Raw genomic sequence first — 18,480 nt, 5'->3', positions numbered from 1 at the left:
GCCAGTTCTATTCTAGCTGTAGGGCTAGAGGCTTTCATACATTGGCGTTTCTTAATCATATATATATATATATAATCTCGCGTCTCTCGGTAGTGCATTCTTCCTTCGTGTAATTGTCGCATACTTGGAGATCACTTACACTGCTGCGCTTTTCCGGCGAAACTGCAGCCTCTCTCTCTCTCTTTTTTTTTTATTTTTCTGTGAGTTCGAGTTTAAGCGCTGCTGCGCATGACGGTTGTTGATTGTAATTTCGAGTGACCTCGGTCTGGCCTTATTTCAGTTACTAAGTTTATCATGCAACTCTCATACACCCAGACTTGAAGAAAGAGCAGTAGTGTTATTCCAGCTGCGAGTAATTTTTTTGTTACTGAGATTTATTTCGGTAATTACAAATAATTACCTACTCGAGAAGTACCTTCCTAAATATCAAAGTGTCAGGGAGACCATATGTAGGTACCCCCAAGTAACATTTACCTGCGATGTTTTCAGCGACGTACTAATTGCGTACAATTTTCCCGACTGGAAAAGTAACCTCACGGAATATGAAAAATGGCACGTGACTGCCCTCCTAACCACATCTTAATACAGCGCCCTCAGATAAGCTGATTGAAAGCAACTGCATTGCCTGTCACAAGCCGGATAAGACAGAGCATTACCTCCATAATGTACCGAAGGAGCACCAACGACAGGTTTCGTGCTTCGCAGCTATTACATCCTCCCATTTCTCCGGCACGCTTATTTTCCGTCTCTAAAGGCCGACTAATCACAATGATGACAAAAGCCTCCCCATAACGCGGCCGAAGTGCCGCTCTGACTACGCATGAAACGTCAAAAGCAATAGAATAAAAAATGGAATGTTTCAGAATCCCGGCTCTTCTCGCACCGCATTAAAAGAGGGCGCGCGCAGCTATACTTCGCGCCAGAAAATTGCTTCGGAGAGAAGCCAAATTAAAGTGATGGCTTTATTTTTCATGAAAATGTATGCGTGCTGCAAATACAGGTTCGTGGCAAAATATAAAAGTGAAACAAACAGACCGAGAAGTGACCCGCGCGTACAGAAAAGGCACAACAGATGCGTTCAGGAAAGAAAATAGACCACTTCTAAATTAAATGAATTGGCAATCGGGATGCCTGCACGAAAAATACAAAAAAGGCAACATCAGATTTCAGTGTGCCCTTATTACCTATGAATTTGTAAGCCCCATTGAATACCAGCTGCTGTCTCGAGCACGTGTTCGAATAGGTCTCCTTCTGCAGCTATGCAGCACTCAGTCCGCTTTATCACATCTTCAGTGGTTTTCTTGACGACCAACGCTCGAATTCTATGGCAGGCGTCCGTCATACTTGCCTTGAGCTAATCTGACGTTCGTCTTGACCATGTAAGCACAATCTTTCACTAACCCCAAAGCAAGAAATCGAGTGGAGAGAGGTCAGGTGACCAAGCCGGCCAATTTACAAGCCCGTGCCTTCCAATCCATTGCGCATTAAAAATCGCATCCAGCCAGTTTCGTGCACGTCTGCTGCTTTGTGCAGGTGCCCCATCTTGCTGGTGCCACAGAAGTGGAAGACGTGACAGCGTGACGTATCTGAGAAGGTCATCAGCCACTCCTTCAAGGATTTCGTCCACGTAACGCTGTCCAGTCAATGTGTGATCGAATCGAATCAGATGTGGCTGATTATAGCACCGGCGTAAATACCAAACCACACATTAAGCGACCACTGGTACTGGTGCCGATTGCGTGTTGCAGAGTGTGGATAGGATTCCTTCAAATAGTGGTAGACGACGCTGTTTGATCTGTTGTCACCTCAGCTCTGTAATTTTTGCGTAGGCTTTGCTAGTCATTAGGTAAGGTATTTATATCCTTGGAAGACGGCCGCATCATTAAGGCGGTAGTGTCCCCATGGAAAGCGTAAGGCTGCTCCGGCGCCGATATCTTTAAAGGGACAGCGCCATCCAAAGGAAGCCAGCGTGGCGGAGGCGGCCACGGCCTCGCAAGGCGTGGAGCTGCCAGACATAAGGGACGATCACCAGTCCAGTGCGTCATCATCGCTCAGTGGGGACGACTCAACTATAGTCGACCCTGACGAGGAAGTGGGTCATATGGCGGAAGTGGACAGAGACGGCTTCAAGGTGGTGAGTCATCGGAAGCAAAGAACGGTCGGAATCCCAGTAGTAGTTTTGCCAACAGAGAAAGGTGTTGATTTTAGAGAGCGGAAACCTATCAGGCGCTTCGAAGTAATTAAATTGCTGCTGGGATCTGCTGCGATTCGCAGTTGCTTCATAACGCAAGGTGCTCTTCATCTAGATATCGCAACGGAAGAGCAAGTTGACCTTCTTCTCCGGTGCTCTCAGATTGGTGACCTAAGAGTTAAAGCCCGGTTGCCCCACTACTACATGGAGGAGGAGGAAAGAGAAAAGCAGAAGGCAGGGAGGTTAACCAGAATAACGTCCGGTTGGCTACCCTACACCGGGGAAATGAGCAAGGGGAAAACAAAGATCACTCTTACATGACTGTGGGCTAGTTGAGCAGGTCCCTACAAACAGTCTTGACTATTTTCACAGGTTTCTTTCAAGGTTTCTTTTGGGTGCTTGTCTGATATTCCAATGTATGCGAAGTTAGATCCCGGCTCCTGTTTCCTACTTATTTTAGCTTGAGATAACTTCCTTTCTGTTTTTTAATGAGTAGCAAGACGCTTTTCAAATCCACTGGTTCCAGTAATCACGTTCAGCTTTTTCTGAAGTCTGTTCTGCGCTTTTTCAATGTCTGACAACTTTTCTAGCAGGGTTGCTTATCCTAACTGTAGTTCATTCAACATTTCTTCAATCTTAAAAATCTGTTCTCGCTCAGACCCAGTCGTAGGGCCAGCATTTAACTCCACGTCACCGGACAAAAGCAGTAGTTTCTCCGAAAGCAGAAGAGAGCCCTCTAACAACAACGAATTCATCATGATTACTGCACACTGGCGAGGAACAATATTGCACGTGCAAATAAACAGCTTGCCGTTGATGGGACACGACACTCACAACAACACTACGTCTAAAACAGTCAGAGTACTCTAAATAACCCACCCGATACATTGAACAGAGTGAGTGTCCGCCGAGAAGAGTGCCGTGTCCTAGTGGGTGCTGGCTCTCAGGCTCCCTTTTAGAGCCATAAGTAGGCGGTTCCGGAAGCGTACTACAATGCTCGGTCGTCCGGCACTTTACAACGTTTCAGTCGGTAGAAACGCCACGGGTGTAGAATAGGTCGCCGCAGCCACCATAAGCCCAATCAGCACTCCATACATTGAACACGGCGAGTGTTGGCTGAGAAGAGCGCTATGTCCAGAGTGCCGTGTAACGGCCTTTTGTTTTTTATTGTTCCCAGCTAAAACTTATAACGTTTTGCATATAAATGAACCTATAGTTTACCACTTATTTTCCTTGCGTCACCTAGCGACAAGCCAAAGACACGCCTGGCGCGCCCGATGCACTTGACATTACGCGACAGCGTTAAGGAGCTGGTGTCGCAGAAAAGCCGGTGTTCGTCGGCGTCAGAGGCGTTGGCCGTGAGCGATAAATCTCAGAAGGCACTTCATAAATAAAAAACATCTTGCAAGATGGGCTGGTGGGAATCGAACCAGGGTCCCCGGAGTGTGCGACGGAGACGCTACCACTCAGCCACGAGTTCGTTCCTTCAAAACGGGACAACATCGTCTCTAGTGAATGCAGTGTTGCCTTAGAAACGTGCCGTAGAAAGTTATACTGCGGTGTATATCGGTAATTATGGCCTTGTAACTTACAGAAGTCGCAGTTTCACGAGTAGCGAAGTGCGTTTCCGCAACATTTCTTCTGCGCTTTGCGCACACGCAGAGCCATTTTGCGGCAAACACAGAAGACCCCCTCCTCGCAATGTATGGCGCTGCCCCGAAAAGCGGCGCGCCACTCGCCCCATGATCGCGTCCGCCTTCATGGCGCGTCGGGACCCGGCTATCTGTGCCGATCGCGACGTTTGGCTGGCGTAGCGCGTTTGAGTAGGCGGGGCGAACGGGGTGCGATAACGCTATCGCCTTCAACTCTTGAAGGCGAAGCTTAAGCGTCCTTCAATTTTTATTTTGATGTTGCCTAGTTTGCTGGGCTCTTGCCGCATATTCGCGTTCTTTGTGCACTTGGACAAAACACAATTGCGCCCTCAGGTAAGACATTTTGTTTCACAGTCTGCGCTGCATTTCAAACAATATAGCTTACGGCACGCCACCGAGCGTTGCGACGCATTTAGTAAAAACTAGCTCACGTGTTGTCGCGCAGTTAGTTTTTCGTGTACTGAATTGTACTCGCACATGTTTGGGATGCTTTATGTTGGCCCCAACATTATTTTAACTAATTTTGTTAAATGTTGTGCTACTTTTGAGGCGAGTTGGCCGCACCCACCGCTGTGACGCACATAGTGAATAGCAGCCTGGCCAATGTGACGCAGTAAGTTTTGGGTTGACTAAATATTCGTGATGCTTTTATTCCTCCCCCTCCCCCCCAAAAAGAACATCTACCTCATTTTGGTACTCACGCTTGTAGAAAACGCGACGAGTGATTGCCGAGACTTATACCACAGGAGTATGTTGCTTGCGCCACCAGAACGCGCTAAAATTACACCGAGCTCAAAAATTGCAGTTCCGCCCCAAAAACATAGCATCGATAGCAATAGCAAATTATTCCACAGCTATACGAAGTAATGATAGTAGTTTTATTGGCCGCATAAACTTGAAAAGATTCGCTTACTAAGTGAATTAAGAAGCATCGTGTCAGTGCGCACAAGCAAACATGAACACACCACCCTGGATGAGCGTGGACAGTCGCTGTGAAAACGCTGTTGTAAGGAAACGCAACAGCAGCAAAAATGACCTTCGTGCTCTCTGTCGGCTCAACACAGCACGCACAAAGGTATGAGCCGTCTGCAAATCTCTTTCAAGATACGGCGCGTGCAACTGCGCACTGCCCTGCAAAGTACGCACTTGTTGGCGAAGTCGAAGCCGCCTCACCCGCGGCCTCCCCGCATTTCTCCCTCTCGCCCCTGCGATTAAACCGCGATCACCAGTTTCCCTTGCGCCCGCAAGCAAAATGCGCAGTTGCTGACAGAGCCAAACGCCACCCACCAACCGTCCCTCGCATCCTTCCACCGGCTTTCGCGCGACGGAAGACAGCGCGTTTGCCTTCGGCTCCTCCTTCGCGCGCGCCAGATTAAGCCGCGCTCGCAGGCTTACCCTCGAAACCTTTCACTCGCACATACAGCGTACGACGCGCGGCGACGGTGTTATCGCCCTTGTACTTTATAGGGAACATCAGGACGACGGTGACGGCAAAAATGCGCCTAGGGTGTCCATATAATTGCTATCGCAATAAAACGAAAAACTTGGCTCACCGAAAATGCCGTCTTCTGAAGGACCAAAAACGGACTTTGCACCAATCCATTTGCCTGGAGTTGCGACCCTCTACCATGGTCTAGCTAAGTGTCTGTGATGTGCTCATCTGTGTACGCGGCGTACCATCGTGCCGGCGAAAGCCAAGACAAGTCTGAGGCACCTTGTGCTGGTGCGAGAGCTGTGGCCCCTCGGAAGGGGACCAGTGTGCGAAAATGCGCGCTATGTTGGCAGCGCATCGAGGCATCACTCGAGTTTGAGCCGCGCAGGCTGTGGGTACCACCTTTTCAGGCTGCGGGGTTCTTCGAAAACTCACGAATCAGCTCCCGCCACCGAAGTCTGGGTTGAGGTCCAAAACCGAACATGTGGTTCCGGTTTCACTGCCAGCCACTTGGTGCGCTACAGTCAATTCAGCCGCTGGGCTCTGTGAGAGTGCCCGCTCTTTAATTTATTTGTAATTGGACAGGCACTCTAACAGCTAACATGGATACTTTTTTATCTCCGCCAGTGACCTACTTTCGCCATGCGACTAAATTATTGTGATGTTCCTGTGAAGCGGCGGTATCTACGGCAAAAAAAGATAAAATGTTTTCGGCCTTGAAGTTCAGCCGTCCCAGCGATAGACTGTCGCTGCCGACAGCGGATAGGTGGGTCAATGCCTGCTAGATAGCCCAAGGTCTGTGAACTTCGATCCATGACGTCATGCTAGCTTGCCGGACTGCCATCGAATGCAACTGGGATGCTCCCAAGTAAGCCGCGACGATTTTGACTTCATCGTTTTTATACCGCCGAGCTTTACAGTGTAAATTTCGGTTTAGGTAGCATTATGTTAAACAGAAGAGTGCACAAGTCACTTACCTAAGAAGTATTGGACTGGCGCGCACCGTTACTACATGATCTGGCCGATTGCGCCCCGCGAGCAAGCCGTGCAGCGTCCCAACTCAAGGGTATATATATATATATATATATATATATATATATATATATATATATATATATATATATATATATATATATATATATATATATATATATATATATATATACATATATATATATATATATATATATATATATATATACATATATATATATCTTTCACCGTAAAGTTTCATACTATTACTAGAGGAAACTGCGGTGCTACTGTATACGAAACGTAACAAACCGGGTGGCAGAGCCGACATGGCAATGATCGTTAGTACATGAATTTGCCTAAACTTCGTTCTTTTGGCGTTAAACGGTATCGTGTCATTTCAAATTCATGAGTTTCAAAAAAGTACTGCGTTGTAATAATTATTACGCATTAATAAAATCGTCCGACAGTGGTATTCCAACACAGGACCTCTCCATCCCAGGAGGCCAACATTGAAACCATTCCGACACTGACGCTTTTATTTCGTTTATTTGCAGCTTCGCTACAAGCCTAAAGGGTATCTGTGATTACAATTCATACTCATTTCATATGTGTTAAACCATCCAATACTGATGTCACATCTTCATCTGAGGCAATCGTCTTATATTTTCTTCACGGGAAGCGGAACCACTGATATTGGCACCAATTACATTTGCTCGCAAAGTCTTATTCTCCTCGAAATTAAAGAAATTATATTTTGCTTTGATATTGCTACGGAACAGTATTTGCGATGACAAAGAGGTGAGCAGGGGGAAGACGATGACGGCGATTAGAGGCTAGCGCGGGCCGTTGCCGCTTGGCCAAGTGCGGCGCATTTCCTTGTAAATATACTTGCGTATAGCTTTTCGTCTGCGTCTTCCTACGTAACATATCTGGTGGAGGTGGACGTTCCCTGTACCTTGTCAGGGAGCTTCGCAGTGGACGGTACGTCGAGCCTTTCTTCATGGCTCCCGGCGACGACAACTCGACTCCGCCGGCTCCGACAACTGCTGCCACTTCGACGACCTACATCACTCTCCTCGCTCCCGTGATCCTGGGGTATTCTCGGGCAAAGATGGGGATGACGTCGAGGAGTGGATGAGCCTGTACGAGCACGTCAGCCGCGATAAACGGTGGGACCCTACTATCATGCTCGCCAACGTAGTCTTTTACCTCAGCGACTTACCTCGAGCTTGGTTTCGGACGCACGAAGATGAGCTCACCAGTTGGGATTCACTTAAGCAAAAGCTCCGAGACTTGTTCGGCAACCCCTACGGTCACCAACTTGCCGCGCAGAACGCGCTTTCTGACCATGTGCAGATGTCAACAGAGCCCTACGTCACGTACATTCAGGACGTCTTGGCTCTGTGCCGCAAAGTTGACGCACACATGTCTGAGTCAGGCAAGGTTTCCCACATCCTCAAAGGCATTGCCGATGAGGCCTTCAACTTGCTCGTTTTCAACAACGTGGCGACGGCGGATGCAGTTATAAAAGAGTGCCGCCGCCTGGAAATCGCTAAAAGCCGACGTATCGACCAGCAGTTTGCCCGTCTGCCCAACTCCCCAGCGACATCTTCCTGTGCCGACGCTCCTCGTCCCAACAACACTGGCCATGTTACCAGAATCGTCCGGCGTCAGATCGAGGCCGCTTATCCGCCTGCCTTCGACTGCAGCCCCTCCAACGCATCTGCAGCCACGGTTTCCTTGATCCAGGCGATTGTCCACCAGGCGTTCGCAAACATGGGCCTTCACACCATCTGCTCGGCCCATCGCCCTGATACCCACCCGGCTTATTTGAGTCCGCCCCGTCCCGCATCTTCTTACCCACCACGCTCCCGCAACCGATCTGAATGGCGCACTGCTGACGACAAGGCCATTTGTTTTCACTGCCATCGAATCGAGCACATTTCTCGGCACTGTTGCAGTCGCTGGAGTTGCCCGACCCCGTCTACTTATACCGCCTACTCTCGCCCCCCCGGTGGCCTTTCTCGTCCCTATGCCGCCCGCTCCGATAATGCCGCCACTCATTCTCCTGCGCCGAGCCGCCCCTATTCTCGTTCGCCTTCGCCCCAACTACGACAATCACGCTCCCCCCCAGCCCCGTCACTCCTATTCGCCGACTCCCTTCGGACGCTGCTCCCAGCCAGAAAACTAGACGATGCAGCGCCTCGAGATGACGCTGCATTGCTCCCTACGCCGACAAGTCCTCTACTGGCGTTGCCCACTCATCTGAACCTTCTTGACGTGCAAGTCAATGGTGTTTCTGTATCTGCTATTATAGACACTGGGGCGCATTTGTCGGTAATGAGCGCTGACCTTCGTAATCGGCTGAGGAAAATAATCTCGCCCGCCACGACGCCTGTTGTCCGTGTCGCCGATGGCGGAACAGCCCCCGTAATTGGTATGTGTGCCGCCCGCGTCTCCTTTGCCGATCGCTCCACTATCGTGCTATTCACAGTCATCGCCCACTGTCCCCACGGCATCATCCTCGGCTTAGACTTCTTCTCCGCACATTCTGCTCTCATCGATTGTTCCAGCAGTACTCTCCGCCTTGACCTGCCTGTTCTGGATCCCGCTGAACCACACCCCAGTCGCCTCAGTTCCGTCGACTCCGTTCGCTTGCCACCTTCGGCACTGACTTACGTTGACTTCGCGTCATCCCCACCAGTCTCTGACGGTCACTACATCGCGGATCCTATGCAAGACGTCCTCCTTACACACGGGATCACAGTATATTATACAGTTTTATCTATTACGATGAATTACGTCTGCCTGCCAGTGGTCAATTTTGGCTTGACGACACAAGTGCTGCCACGCGGGATGTCTCTGGTCCAGCTTTGCTCATTCGAGGATCACTCAGTAGCATCGATTGCAGTTGACAATTCAGCCGATCTTCCTCTACCATCGCAGTCGTCAATTTGTACCACCACAGACTTACAGAAAATGATTTCGCCCGACATGCCGTCCGAGCACGCTCTTGAGCTCTACCGCGTTCTGTTTTCCTACGGCGATATTTTTGACTTTAACGATCGTCCTTTGGCCCAAACTACAGCTGTTAAACATCGCATTAATACCGGCGATGACCCTCCTATTCATCGCCGCTCGTATCGAGTATCACCCGCTGAGCGTTAAGTTATTCACACCGAAGTTTGCAAAATGCTTGCCAAGAACATTATTGAACCGTCATGTAGTCCATGGGCGTCACCTGTTGTGCTGGTAAAAAAGAAGGATGGCTCATGGCGCTTTTGCGTGGATTATCGGCACCTTAACAGGGTTACCAAAAAGGACGTGTATCCCCTACCTCGGATTGATGACGCCCTTGACTGCCTCCACGGCGCTCGCTATTTCTCCTGTATTGACCTTCGCTCCGGCTACTGGCAGAATGCCGTGGATGATCTGGACTGCGAGAAGACTGCTTTTGTAACACTCGACGCTCTTTATCAATTGAAAGTGATGCCGTTCGGTCTACGTAACGCTCCTGCCACTTTTGAACGCATGATGGACACCCTTCTTCACGGTTTCAAATGGTCCACGTGCCTGTGCTACTTGGACGACGCTATAGTACTCTCCCCAACGTTCGCTACACACCTCGAGCGCCTCTCAGCAGTCCTAGACGTTTTGCGTCGAGCCGGTCTGCAACTCAACGCATCGAAGTGGAAATTCGGCCGTCGCCAGATTACCGTCCTTGGACATCTCGTTGACGCGAATGAAGTGCAACAGGACCCGGGCAAAATCCATGCTGTTACGCACTTCCCTGTTCCAAAGTGTATCAAGGATGTGCGCAGCTTCATCGGCCTTTGTTTGTACTTCCGCCGGTTCGTGAAATATTTCGCGGCCATAGCACGACCACTAACCGAGCTTTTGAAAAAAGACGCCCCTTTCCAGTGGGGCGATAACGAGGCCTCTGCATTCTCCCTTCAAATCGACCCTCTCACAACGCCTCCCGTTCTGGACCGTTTCGACCCTTCAGTGCCTACCGAAGTCCGCACTGATGCCAGCGGTCACGGAATTGGCGCAGTTTTGGCACAACGCCAGCGCGGCCACGACGTGTTATCGCTTACGCCAGCAGGCTCCTCTCGGTCGCGGAGCAGAACTATGTGTCTGGCCCTAGTTTGGGTGTTGCGATGTTCCGCCCATACTTATATGGCCGACGCTTTTCCGTCGTCACAGACCATCACGCGCTTTGCTGGTTGTGCTCACTGAAAGATCCTATAGGAAGACTTGGTCGCTGGGCCTTATGCCTCCAAGATTATTCGTACTATATCACCTACAAATCTGGCCGACTACACAAGGACGCTGACTCGCTGTCTCCTTACCCCGTAGACGAGCCTGACGACGCCGACAGTAGTAGCGCAAACGGCATTTTCTCTGTGTCTGCCTTCGCGAACATCGCCGATGAGGAGTACCAAGACCTATCTCTGCGACCCCTCATCGAGCGTCTGCGCTCTACACCTACCGACGCATCCGTTCGCCGATATGTCCTCCAGGGGAGCATTCTGTACTGAAGGAACTTCCTCCCTGACGGATCTGATCTTCTTGTCGTGCCAAAACATCTACGACAGACTGTGCTCTTTGAGATGCGTGACGCACCCACTGCAGGACATCTTGGGGTAACCCTCACGTACGACCGCGTCCGCCGCCACTTCTGTTGGCCTGATCTCTCTGGCTCCGTCCGACGCTGTGTTGCTGCCTGTGATCCGTGTCTGCGTCGGAAAACACCTCAGGTGCTACCTGCCGGTCATCTCCAGCCGATCACCGTCCCTGTGGAACGGTTCTTTCGTATTGGATTAGGCCTCCTGGGTTCCTTTCCCACGTCGTCCTCTGGGAACAAATGGGTAGCCGTCGCAACTGATTACGCCACCCGATACGCCATCACGCGGGCTCTCCCTACCAGTTGCGCCACTGACGTCGCGGACTTTCTCTTGCGTGACATTACCTTGCTTCATGGCGCCCCGCGACAGCTGCTTACTGACTGTGGTCGTAACTTCCTCTCGAAAGTTATCGCCGACATTGTGCGTTCCTGCTCCATTAAACACAAGCTGACTACCTCATACCATCCTCAAACCAATGGCCTGACAGAGCGGTTAAACCGTACTCTTACCGACATGCTGTCCAAGTAGGTTTCGAAGGACCACCACGACTGGGACGTTGCCCTTCCTTACGTCACATTTGCTTATAATTCTTCCCGGCATGACAACACCGGATTTTCTCCATTTTATCTACTGTACGGTCGCGAACCGACATTGCCCCTTGACATGGCACTTCCTCCTGCTGCTATCTCAACAAGCGAGCATGCGCGCGACGCCATCGCCCTCGCCGGCCATGCAGGCCAGCTTGCCCGTACTCGACTGATGGCCTCGCAAACCAGTCAGCAGCGTCAGTACAACGCCCGTCACCGTGACGTACAGTTTTCGCCTGGTGCGCTCGTGCTCCTGTGGTCGCCCTTTCGTTACGTTTCGTTACGTCGGACTTTTAGAGAAGCTCCTTTCGCGATACACAGGGCCCTACCGCGTGCTGCGCCAGGTGACACCTGTGACGTACGAAACTTGATCCTGTGCGTTCAACCTCGTCCTCTACTCTGGCATCTAGTGATGTTGTTCACGTAAGTAGGCTCAAGACCTAATACACTGCTTCCGAATCCAGCGTTTAGTCGCTCCGGGACGGCGCTTTTGCAGCCGGTGGTAGTGCTACGGAACAGTATTTGCGATGACAAAGAGGCGAGCAGGGTGAAGACGACGACTATTAGAGGCTAGCGCCGGCCGTTGCCTCTTGGCCAAGTGCGGCCTATTTACTTGTAGATATACTTGTATATAGCTTTTCGTGTGCGTCTTCCTGCGCATATATACGCCAATGAAGGCTGATGAAACATGTTAAACGAAGCCAAAAAAAAAAAAAAAAAAAAAAAAAACGTCTGAGCGCACAATGTTGAAGAACACCACAAATCTGTATACTTTCATTCTCATCGCTCATGAACGATTGCAAGATCAGAGTTGCCTCTAGTAATTATTGTACGAAACTTTATGGTTTAAGCAATTCCGCGCGCGCTTAGGAGATGTAGTGTTCTAGTTATTTTGCTGATTTGTTATTTTGCTTTACTGTGCAGGATTCAGTTTTGCGCTTTCGTACTATTTTCGTAAGTTTGGGGATGATCGGGATCAGTCTATCTGAAAAAAAGGGGAGAGGGGGCATTGACACGCGTACCTATGACGTTATTTTTTTCAAGCAGGCGTTTTTTACTGGTTAAAAGAAATCACGGCCCAAGCACTCCGTACATATGGTTAGCCAGCGAAGATGATACGTGCGGCCCAGGTGATTATAACTTGCCTAATCCCGACGGTTTATTAAAGGACGGCTTGGTATGCCGCAGGATCCTCAGTACGAAGTCGCTGCTTGGGCTCGGCTGCACGAGCCTGTTCTTGTGTCCGGGCTACGGCGTCGACACGGCGTAGACGAGCTCTTTCCTGGTCCTGCTAGCGGCTGTGCTGATGATGCGTGGCTTACCCATTTCGGAGCCGGAATGAAAATGCTGCGCGCACGCTCGGCTGCGACGGAGAGCAACGGAGTCACTACATGCACAGCGACTCCCGCGCCAATCTTTTTTTTTTTTTCTTTTTTTGCGCGCATGCGCATAGGATTCTGCCGGAGGAGTTTTGGGCATACAGGTGATAGACGGACGGATCTACTAGCCACACACAGCTGTGCTGTAAAGAAAATGTGACGGTATTGACACGTGTACTTGTTTACCTTTTTTTCGCGTGACCAGTTTTCACCGATTAACTAATGATATTCGCCAGCGCAGGACGCGCCCGCATGTATTTGAAGTTCCTCTAATGATATGGAGGGTTCTATCCACTATCTGTTGTCACTGAACCTTGTGTAATCTGACGCGAATTGACGCGAATTGTGCTAAGCCCCCTCTGCGGAAAAGTTAACCCTAGAAATGTCTCCAACACTTCATGTGCCAAGAAACAAGCCACCTGCTATGTACCGTGCCAGAGCGAGGCTGTGTGCCAGATGCCGACATTGTGCGGCCGATCATATGTAGGACAATTGGGTCGCTGCCACAACGACCGGCTGCGCGAGCACGCTAATAACGGGAATACGAAAAGCAGGAGCAATGTGGTCACCCACTTTGCATAGTGTGGCTGCTATTCGATCTTCCAAGAAACACGAGTTTTGCGCTGGTATAGGGACCAAACAGCACAGGAGATATTTGAAGCACTTTCGATAATGCGTAAAGGTGATGGCTGCGTCAGTACTGTTTCCATTGCCCTCACTGACAAAGAGTTTATGTATCTCCGCCGCTAAACCGATTTCATCATTATTGTCCACATTCTATCAATTGACGCATGCGCGGATGAAGTGCCAGATATCAAACCTCCGCTCTCCCTTTTGTATAGGTATATTTGTGCATGCACGCAATAAACCCTAGTAGTTAGCAGTCAGCAATAACCCTGTGTTACTCCATTGTCGGTGTTAATTTTCGCGCTGTTTTCTCCCATAGATTCTCAGCACTAGCTCGCATTCTTAGCCTTTTAAGTCACCTTACAAATTCCTAATTGTCTTTTTTCAGCGTCCATTTTGGCTTAGGTCGACTAGGTGACGCCCATTACGGTGAGCTGACCTTCAATGAATGTAATGACACCTCGGCCATTTACACTTTTCGGCTAAATATTATGGAGAATAGTGGACTTGCTTTTTGGAAATCAACCATGCTACAATCACGCTTGTTTGAGAAGGGCAGTTCAACAGGAGGCGTTTATTTTGTGATGAATAATGTGAAGCCCATACGTGTTTACGTCGTAAGTAACCTTTGTTGTCAAATGCGCTTTAAAGAGAGGGTGACTAACTTCTATTTCTAGAATATAACCTTTATTCTTTGCCGCAGGAAGGTTAACCAGTTGTCTGGTTGGCTACAAACACCAAATAATACTGCGCGGATAGATAAGTAACCTAATTGTTCAAATCTCTTAAAATTAGAACTTAAAGGAATCGAAAGATTGATAGAAATGTCGGTCTTGAGGCTTCGATGTGAAATAAATGCCCTGACGTGAAATTGTTCCGTCATATTGAACCCGAAAACTCCACTGAGCCTTTGTAATACAATAATGTGACAATTATATCCTTGTCAACGTTACAGATATAAATGTGTCTGGTTTTTCATAGCGCTGTGCGCGATAGTTATTTTCCCCATTTCTCGTATTTTCCTGAAACAAAAACATGAAAAAGAAAACGGCTTTCTGTCAGGCCTCAAAATTTTAGGAAATTTTACATCTCTACATTAGATATGGGCCCCCGACGCATCGGTGAAGTGACCGGTGACGCGGGGTAGCGAGAGGCGACAGCTGAAGTGAGGACGGTCATTCTGGGTATGAGCTGGCGGTGGGTCGGATGGAATGTAGTGTGCATTGTACTTGACCGGATAACGATGCCCCCGTAGATCATTGGCGACTGTTCGCACACGGCGGCAGAACCTTGCGACGATCGGGTATACGCACATGCAAAGCATATCGGCAGAATGTCGTACGTGCTCCGTGGGTGGGCCAGAGGAGGGCCCACCAAGCAGATCAGAGGAAGAACACGGCGTGTGGGTAGCTGACAAGGCGGTATCAGTTCGTGGTGTGGCCTGACGGCTACCGCAGCATGAGTGAGCGTAGCGACCACAAGCGTCTACTGGTAAGCAACTGGAAGTGCATCAGCGACTTCACCTTGAATGCCGTTGCGCAGAGTGGATGGGAAAGGACTGGAAGGCACCTGGGTTAAGGGTACTAGGGACAGCTGTCGTGCGGCTTCTTTGTGGACAAAGGCTTTGATCAGCGGGATCAGCGACGCATGGTCGAAACCAATGGCCATACTGGAGGTCAACGCATGGATTGTAGCAGGAGGCCTTGTCAAAGCTTGCTGCTAGCGTAGCTCGTCGTGACTCTGCTAGAGGTTAATATTGTCGGCAAGAGTGCTTGGGTTCTTAGCAAGTAGCATTTGGAAGGAATCATGATTAATTCCTTTCATGATGTGAATAATGCAGTGCGCTTCCGCCATGGTGGGTTGACGCATTTACACAAAGCGAGATGGTCAAATACTCCCGTAAATGCTGCCTTGAACGTTGACCATGTTCGGAAATCCGCCTCACAATTCTTGAACCTGAGATTGGCCACACCCGCAAGATAGAAAACGACGTTAGTTAGCTTGGTCCAGTTGTTCCATTCGATATGAGCGCTTAACTGCTCGCACAACGCAAACCAATCTTCAACGTGACTGTCGCCCGTCCCGCTGAAGATGGTAGGATCCCGCTGGTGGATAGGGCCAGCACAGAGAACGGGCGTCTGCTGGCCAGTGAAGGGTATGCTGGAATGTAGCATGCGAGTGCGGTATTCCAGGATGGTAGAGTTGAAGGGCACCCAGCACCTTCAGCAACTATAAAGGTTCTTCGGCGAAGGGCCCGTCACGGGTAGAGCACTTTAAACCGATCACGGTCTCAGAGCTCGAGACTCTGCAGCAGAAGACCAACCCTTGCAGAAGATTTTGCAGATGTATACACATCTGACACATCAGCGGAAGTGGCGACTACTCTGTCATCTCAATCATTCTATGCAATGAATACGCCATTTACGTTTCGTGAGTTGGATTCGGTGCTTAGCAGATTAAATAGACGCTGCGCTGTGGGTCGTGATTTGATCAGCAATCAAATGCTGACAAATCTGCCATACGAGCCAAGGCGAGCGCTTCTAGACATATTTACTCGCGTCTGGAGTACAGGCGAGATCCCTGTAACGTGGAAGACAGCATGGGTGGTGCCAGTGCTCAAGCCTGGAAATGATCCTGCGAACCTTGCCTCATATTGGCGAGTTTCGCTAACAGCGTGCGTATCAAAGTTGATTGAACGACTAATATGTACGAGGTTAACTTTCTATCTTGAGCAAGGAAATAGACTGCCATCGAGTATGACCGGCTTTCGCCTACGGTTGAATGCCCAGGACATTGTCTTAGACTTACTAAGCGACATGGAGCACCATTACGTCGACGGCCTTTCGACTCTCACCTTCTTTATGGACGTTGCCAAACCATACGACTGTGTGCTTCATACTGGCATCACCAACGGACTCTAAGCCCTGGGCGCCTCTGGAAATGTTCTTCGCTTCGTCCCTGAATTTCTTAGATAGGAACATGTTCAGGTTAAGCTCGGAAATATAATGAGCGAAAAGCGACGCATTTCCAGCTTTTCAGGGCTTTTCACCTTTGGCCGACAGTAGAAAAGCTATTAAAGCAGCTAAAGAAAGATGGTGACACGGACGCTCAACAAAGAAATAGTGATCACAAGAGGCCGGTATTTATACCATACTTGCATAACGTCTCTCACAGACTAAGAAAGATTGGCCGCAAGGGTAACGTGGAAGTAGTGTTTTCTGCGCCGGTTACGCTACGCAGGCTGTGTACTGTCGTAAATGCGTTCCATCCTCGCACTACTGTCTGTTCGACTGCGCACAAGAAGCGTTTTCAGTCATGCGTTGTTGGAGTTGTTTATTCAATTCCACTATCATGCGGGAAGAAATATATAGGTCAAACTGGCTGCTGCCTTAATGAAAGGCTAAAGGAACATGATTACAATCTGCACCAGGCTATAGGAATTCACTGTCGCGACCGTGGATGCCAACCGAATTTTTATCGGTGTGAAGTGCTAAAAACGCACCGATCACAATTTACACGGGAGACCATTGAAGCTCATCTCATAGCAAGGGCTGGCCGAACGGGCGTTAGCGCGCCATCTTTGTGCCTATCTCTACAGGAAGCAAGATTTCTTGATCAGTTTAACCTTGCATGACGAAATTGCGAGTTCTGTGACCCATGATGGTGTAGCCTTCTATCGGTGTGACATTTTATTAAGTGTTGTGACGACCTGTCCTTATGCTTTCTTGTAGGTATATATTTCATGCAACTCGCTGATAAACCAGCTGGACCCGCCGTGGTTGCTCAGTGGCTATGGTGTTAGGCTGCTGAGCACGAGATCGCGGGATCGAATCCCGGCCACGGCGGCCGCATTTCGATGGGGGCGAAATGCGAAAACACCCGTGTACTTAGATTTAGGTGCACGTTAAAGAACCCCAGGTGGTCTAAATTTCCGAAGTCCTCCACTACGGCGTGCCTCATAATCAGAAAGTGGTTTTGGCACGTAAAACCCCATAATTGATTAAACCAGTTGGAAGTCAGCGCTCTGTTCCTTTATCTGGCCGGCTTGGCTTGTTTCTTCCTTCGTATGCTCCGCTGTAGCAGTTCTAGAATATTACACACCATCCAATTCTTCTTGCAGCTTATGTTCGATTCTTGAGCATCACCATCGACAGCAAGCTACTCTGGCGACGCGCCCTTGAAAGTGTTGTAGCTGCATCAGTGCAAAGAGTCAGCGCACTTTGTCGAATGGCAGGTGTACGTTTAGGGAACAATCTTATTTCTGTGATTAAACTGAACCCTGCACTGAAAAGCCGCATTCTTTATCACCTGCTGCTGATATAACAAGAACCGAGCAATTTCGAGTGCTTGGAGGCACTGCAGAGAAAGGGACTTCGCTTGGCAATGGGAGTTCCTCAGGCGATGTCCCACCACCATCGCCTCTGCCTGTTTGCTGCTCGCTTCGCTCGTCGCAGGTTCAGCTCAAGGTCGGTTTTTCCCTTCCTAGCCGCCCACTCTCTTGTCGGCGGACCATCATTAGTGCCTCCTGCACCCGGCCGTGGCGGTGTTTTGCGCCGCGGGGCGATACTTTTGATTAAATCGGTGATTGCCGGTGGGCCTTCGGACGGCGGCCAGGCTGATGGCTCATACCCACTAGTGGGATATGGCTGCTGATCAGCCTCCTGCCGCTGGACTATCTAGCGGGGACAATCCCCCTTCGGCAGGTTCTTCCCCACGATCGGACAATTCTGTTTTCTCTTTGGACGGAGATGGCGCGATCCGCGATGTGATCCTGGAGTCTCGCGAAAAAGGCCCCCCTGCTGCCATCGCTGGTCGTGGTGCGCTGCCGGGCGAGGCCGACCAGACGTCCTCCGAGCAAAGCCGAGTGGATGGCGCACTGACGGCGTCGTTTCATCGCACCGTCGCGCTCCAGAAACAAATCACGGACATTCTCTTTGATACACGATGTAAAATGACCAATGTTCATCGCTCTCAAATCCTCAGTCGTTTGAGGCAGATTTTACAGGAAT

At 49.7% G+C, this 18,480-nt stretch overlaps 1 protein-coding gene across 3 annotated transcripts in view; it reads left to right on the top strand.

The window, feature by feature from the left end:
• The window catches only part of LOC129385789 (uncharacterized), a 202,226-nt gene that overhangs the window by 139,496 nt on the left and 44,250 nt on the right, over positions 1-18,480 (top strand). For all 3 annotated transcript variants that reach the window (XM_072289195.1, XM_072289193.1, XM_072289194.1), the window contains one exon: positions 13,860-14,088. In XM_072289195.1, coding sequence (XP_072145296.1) covers positions 13,860-14,088 — 229 coding nt within the window. The remainder of the gene's footprint in view (positions 1-13,859; positions 14,089-18,480) is intronic.

The sequence above is a fragment of the Dermacentor andersoni genome, chromosome 7 (assembly GCF_023375885.2).
Source record: "Dermacentor andersoni chromosome 7, qqDerAnde1_hic_scaffold, whole genome shotgun sequence".
Lineage (NCBI taxonomy): Eukaryota > Metazoa > Arthropoda > Arachnida > Ixodida > Ixodidae > Dermacentor > Dermacentor andersoni.
The sequence above is the reverse complement of the archived record's forward strand: the minus strand, read 5'-3'. Positions and strand labels throughout refer to the sequence as shown.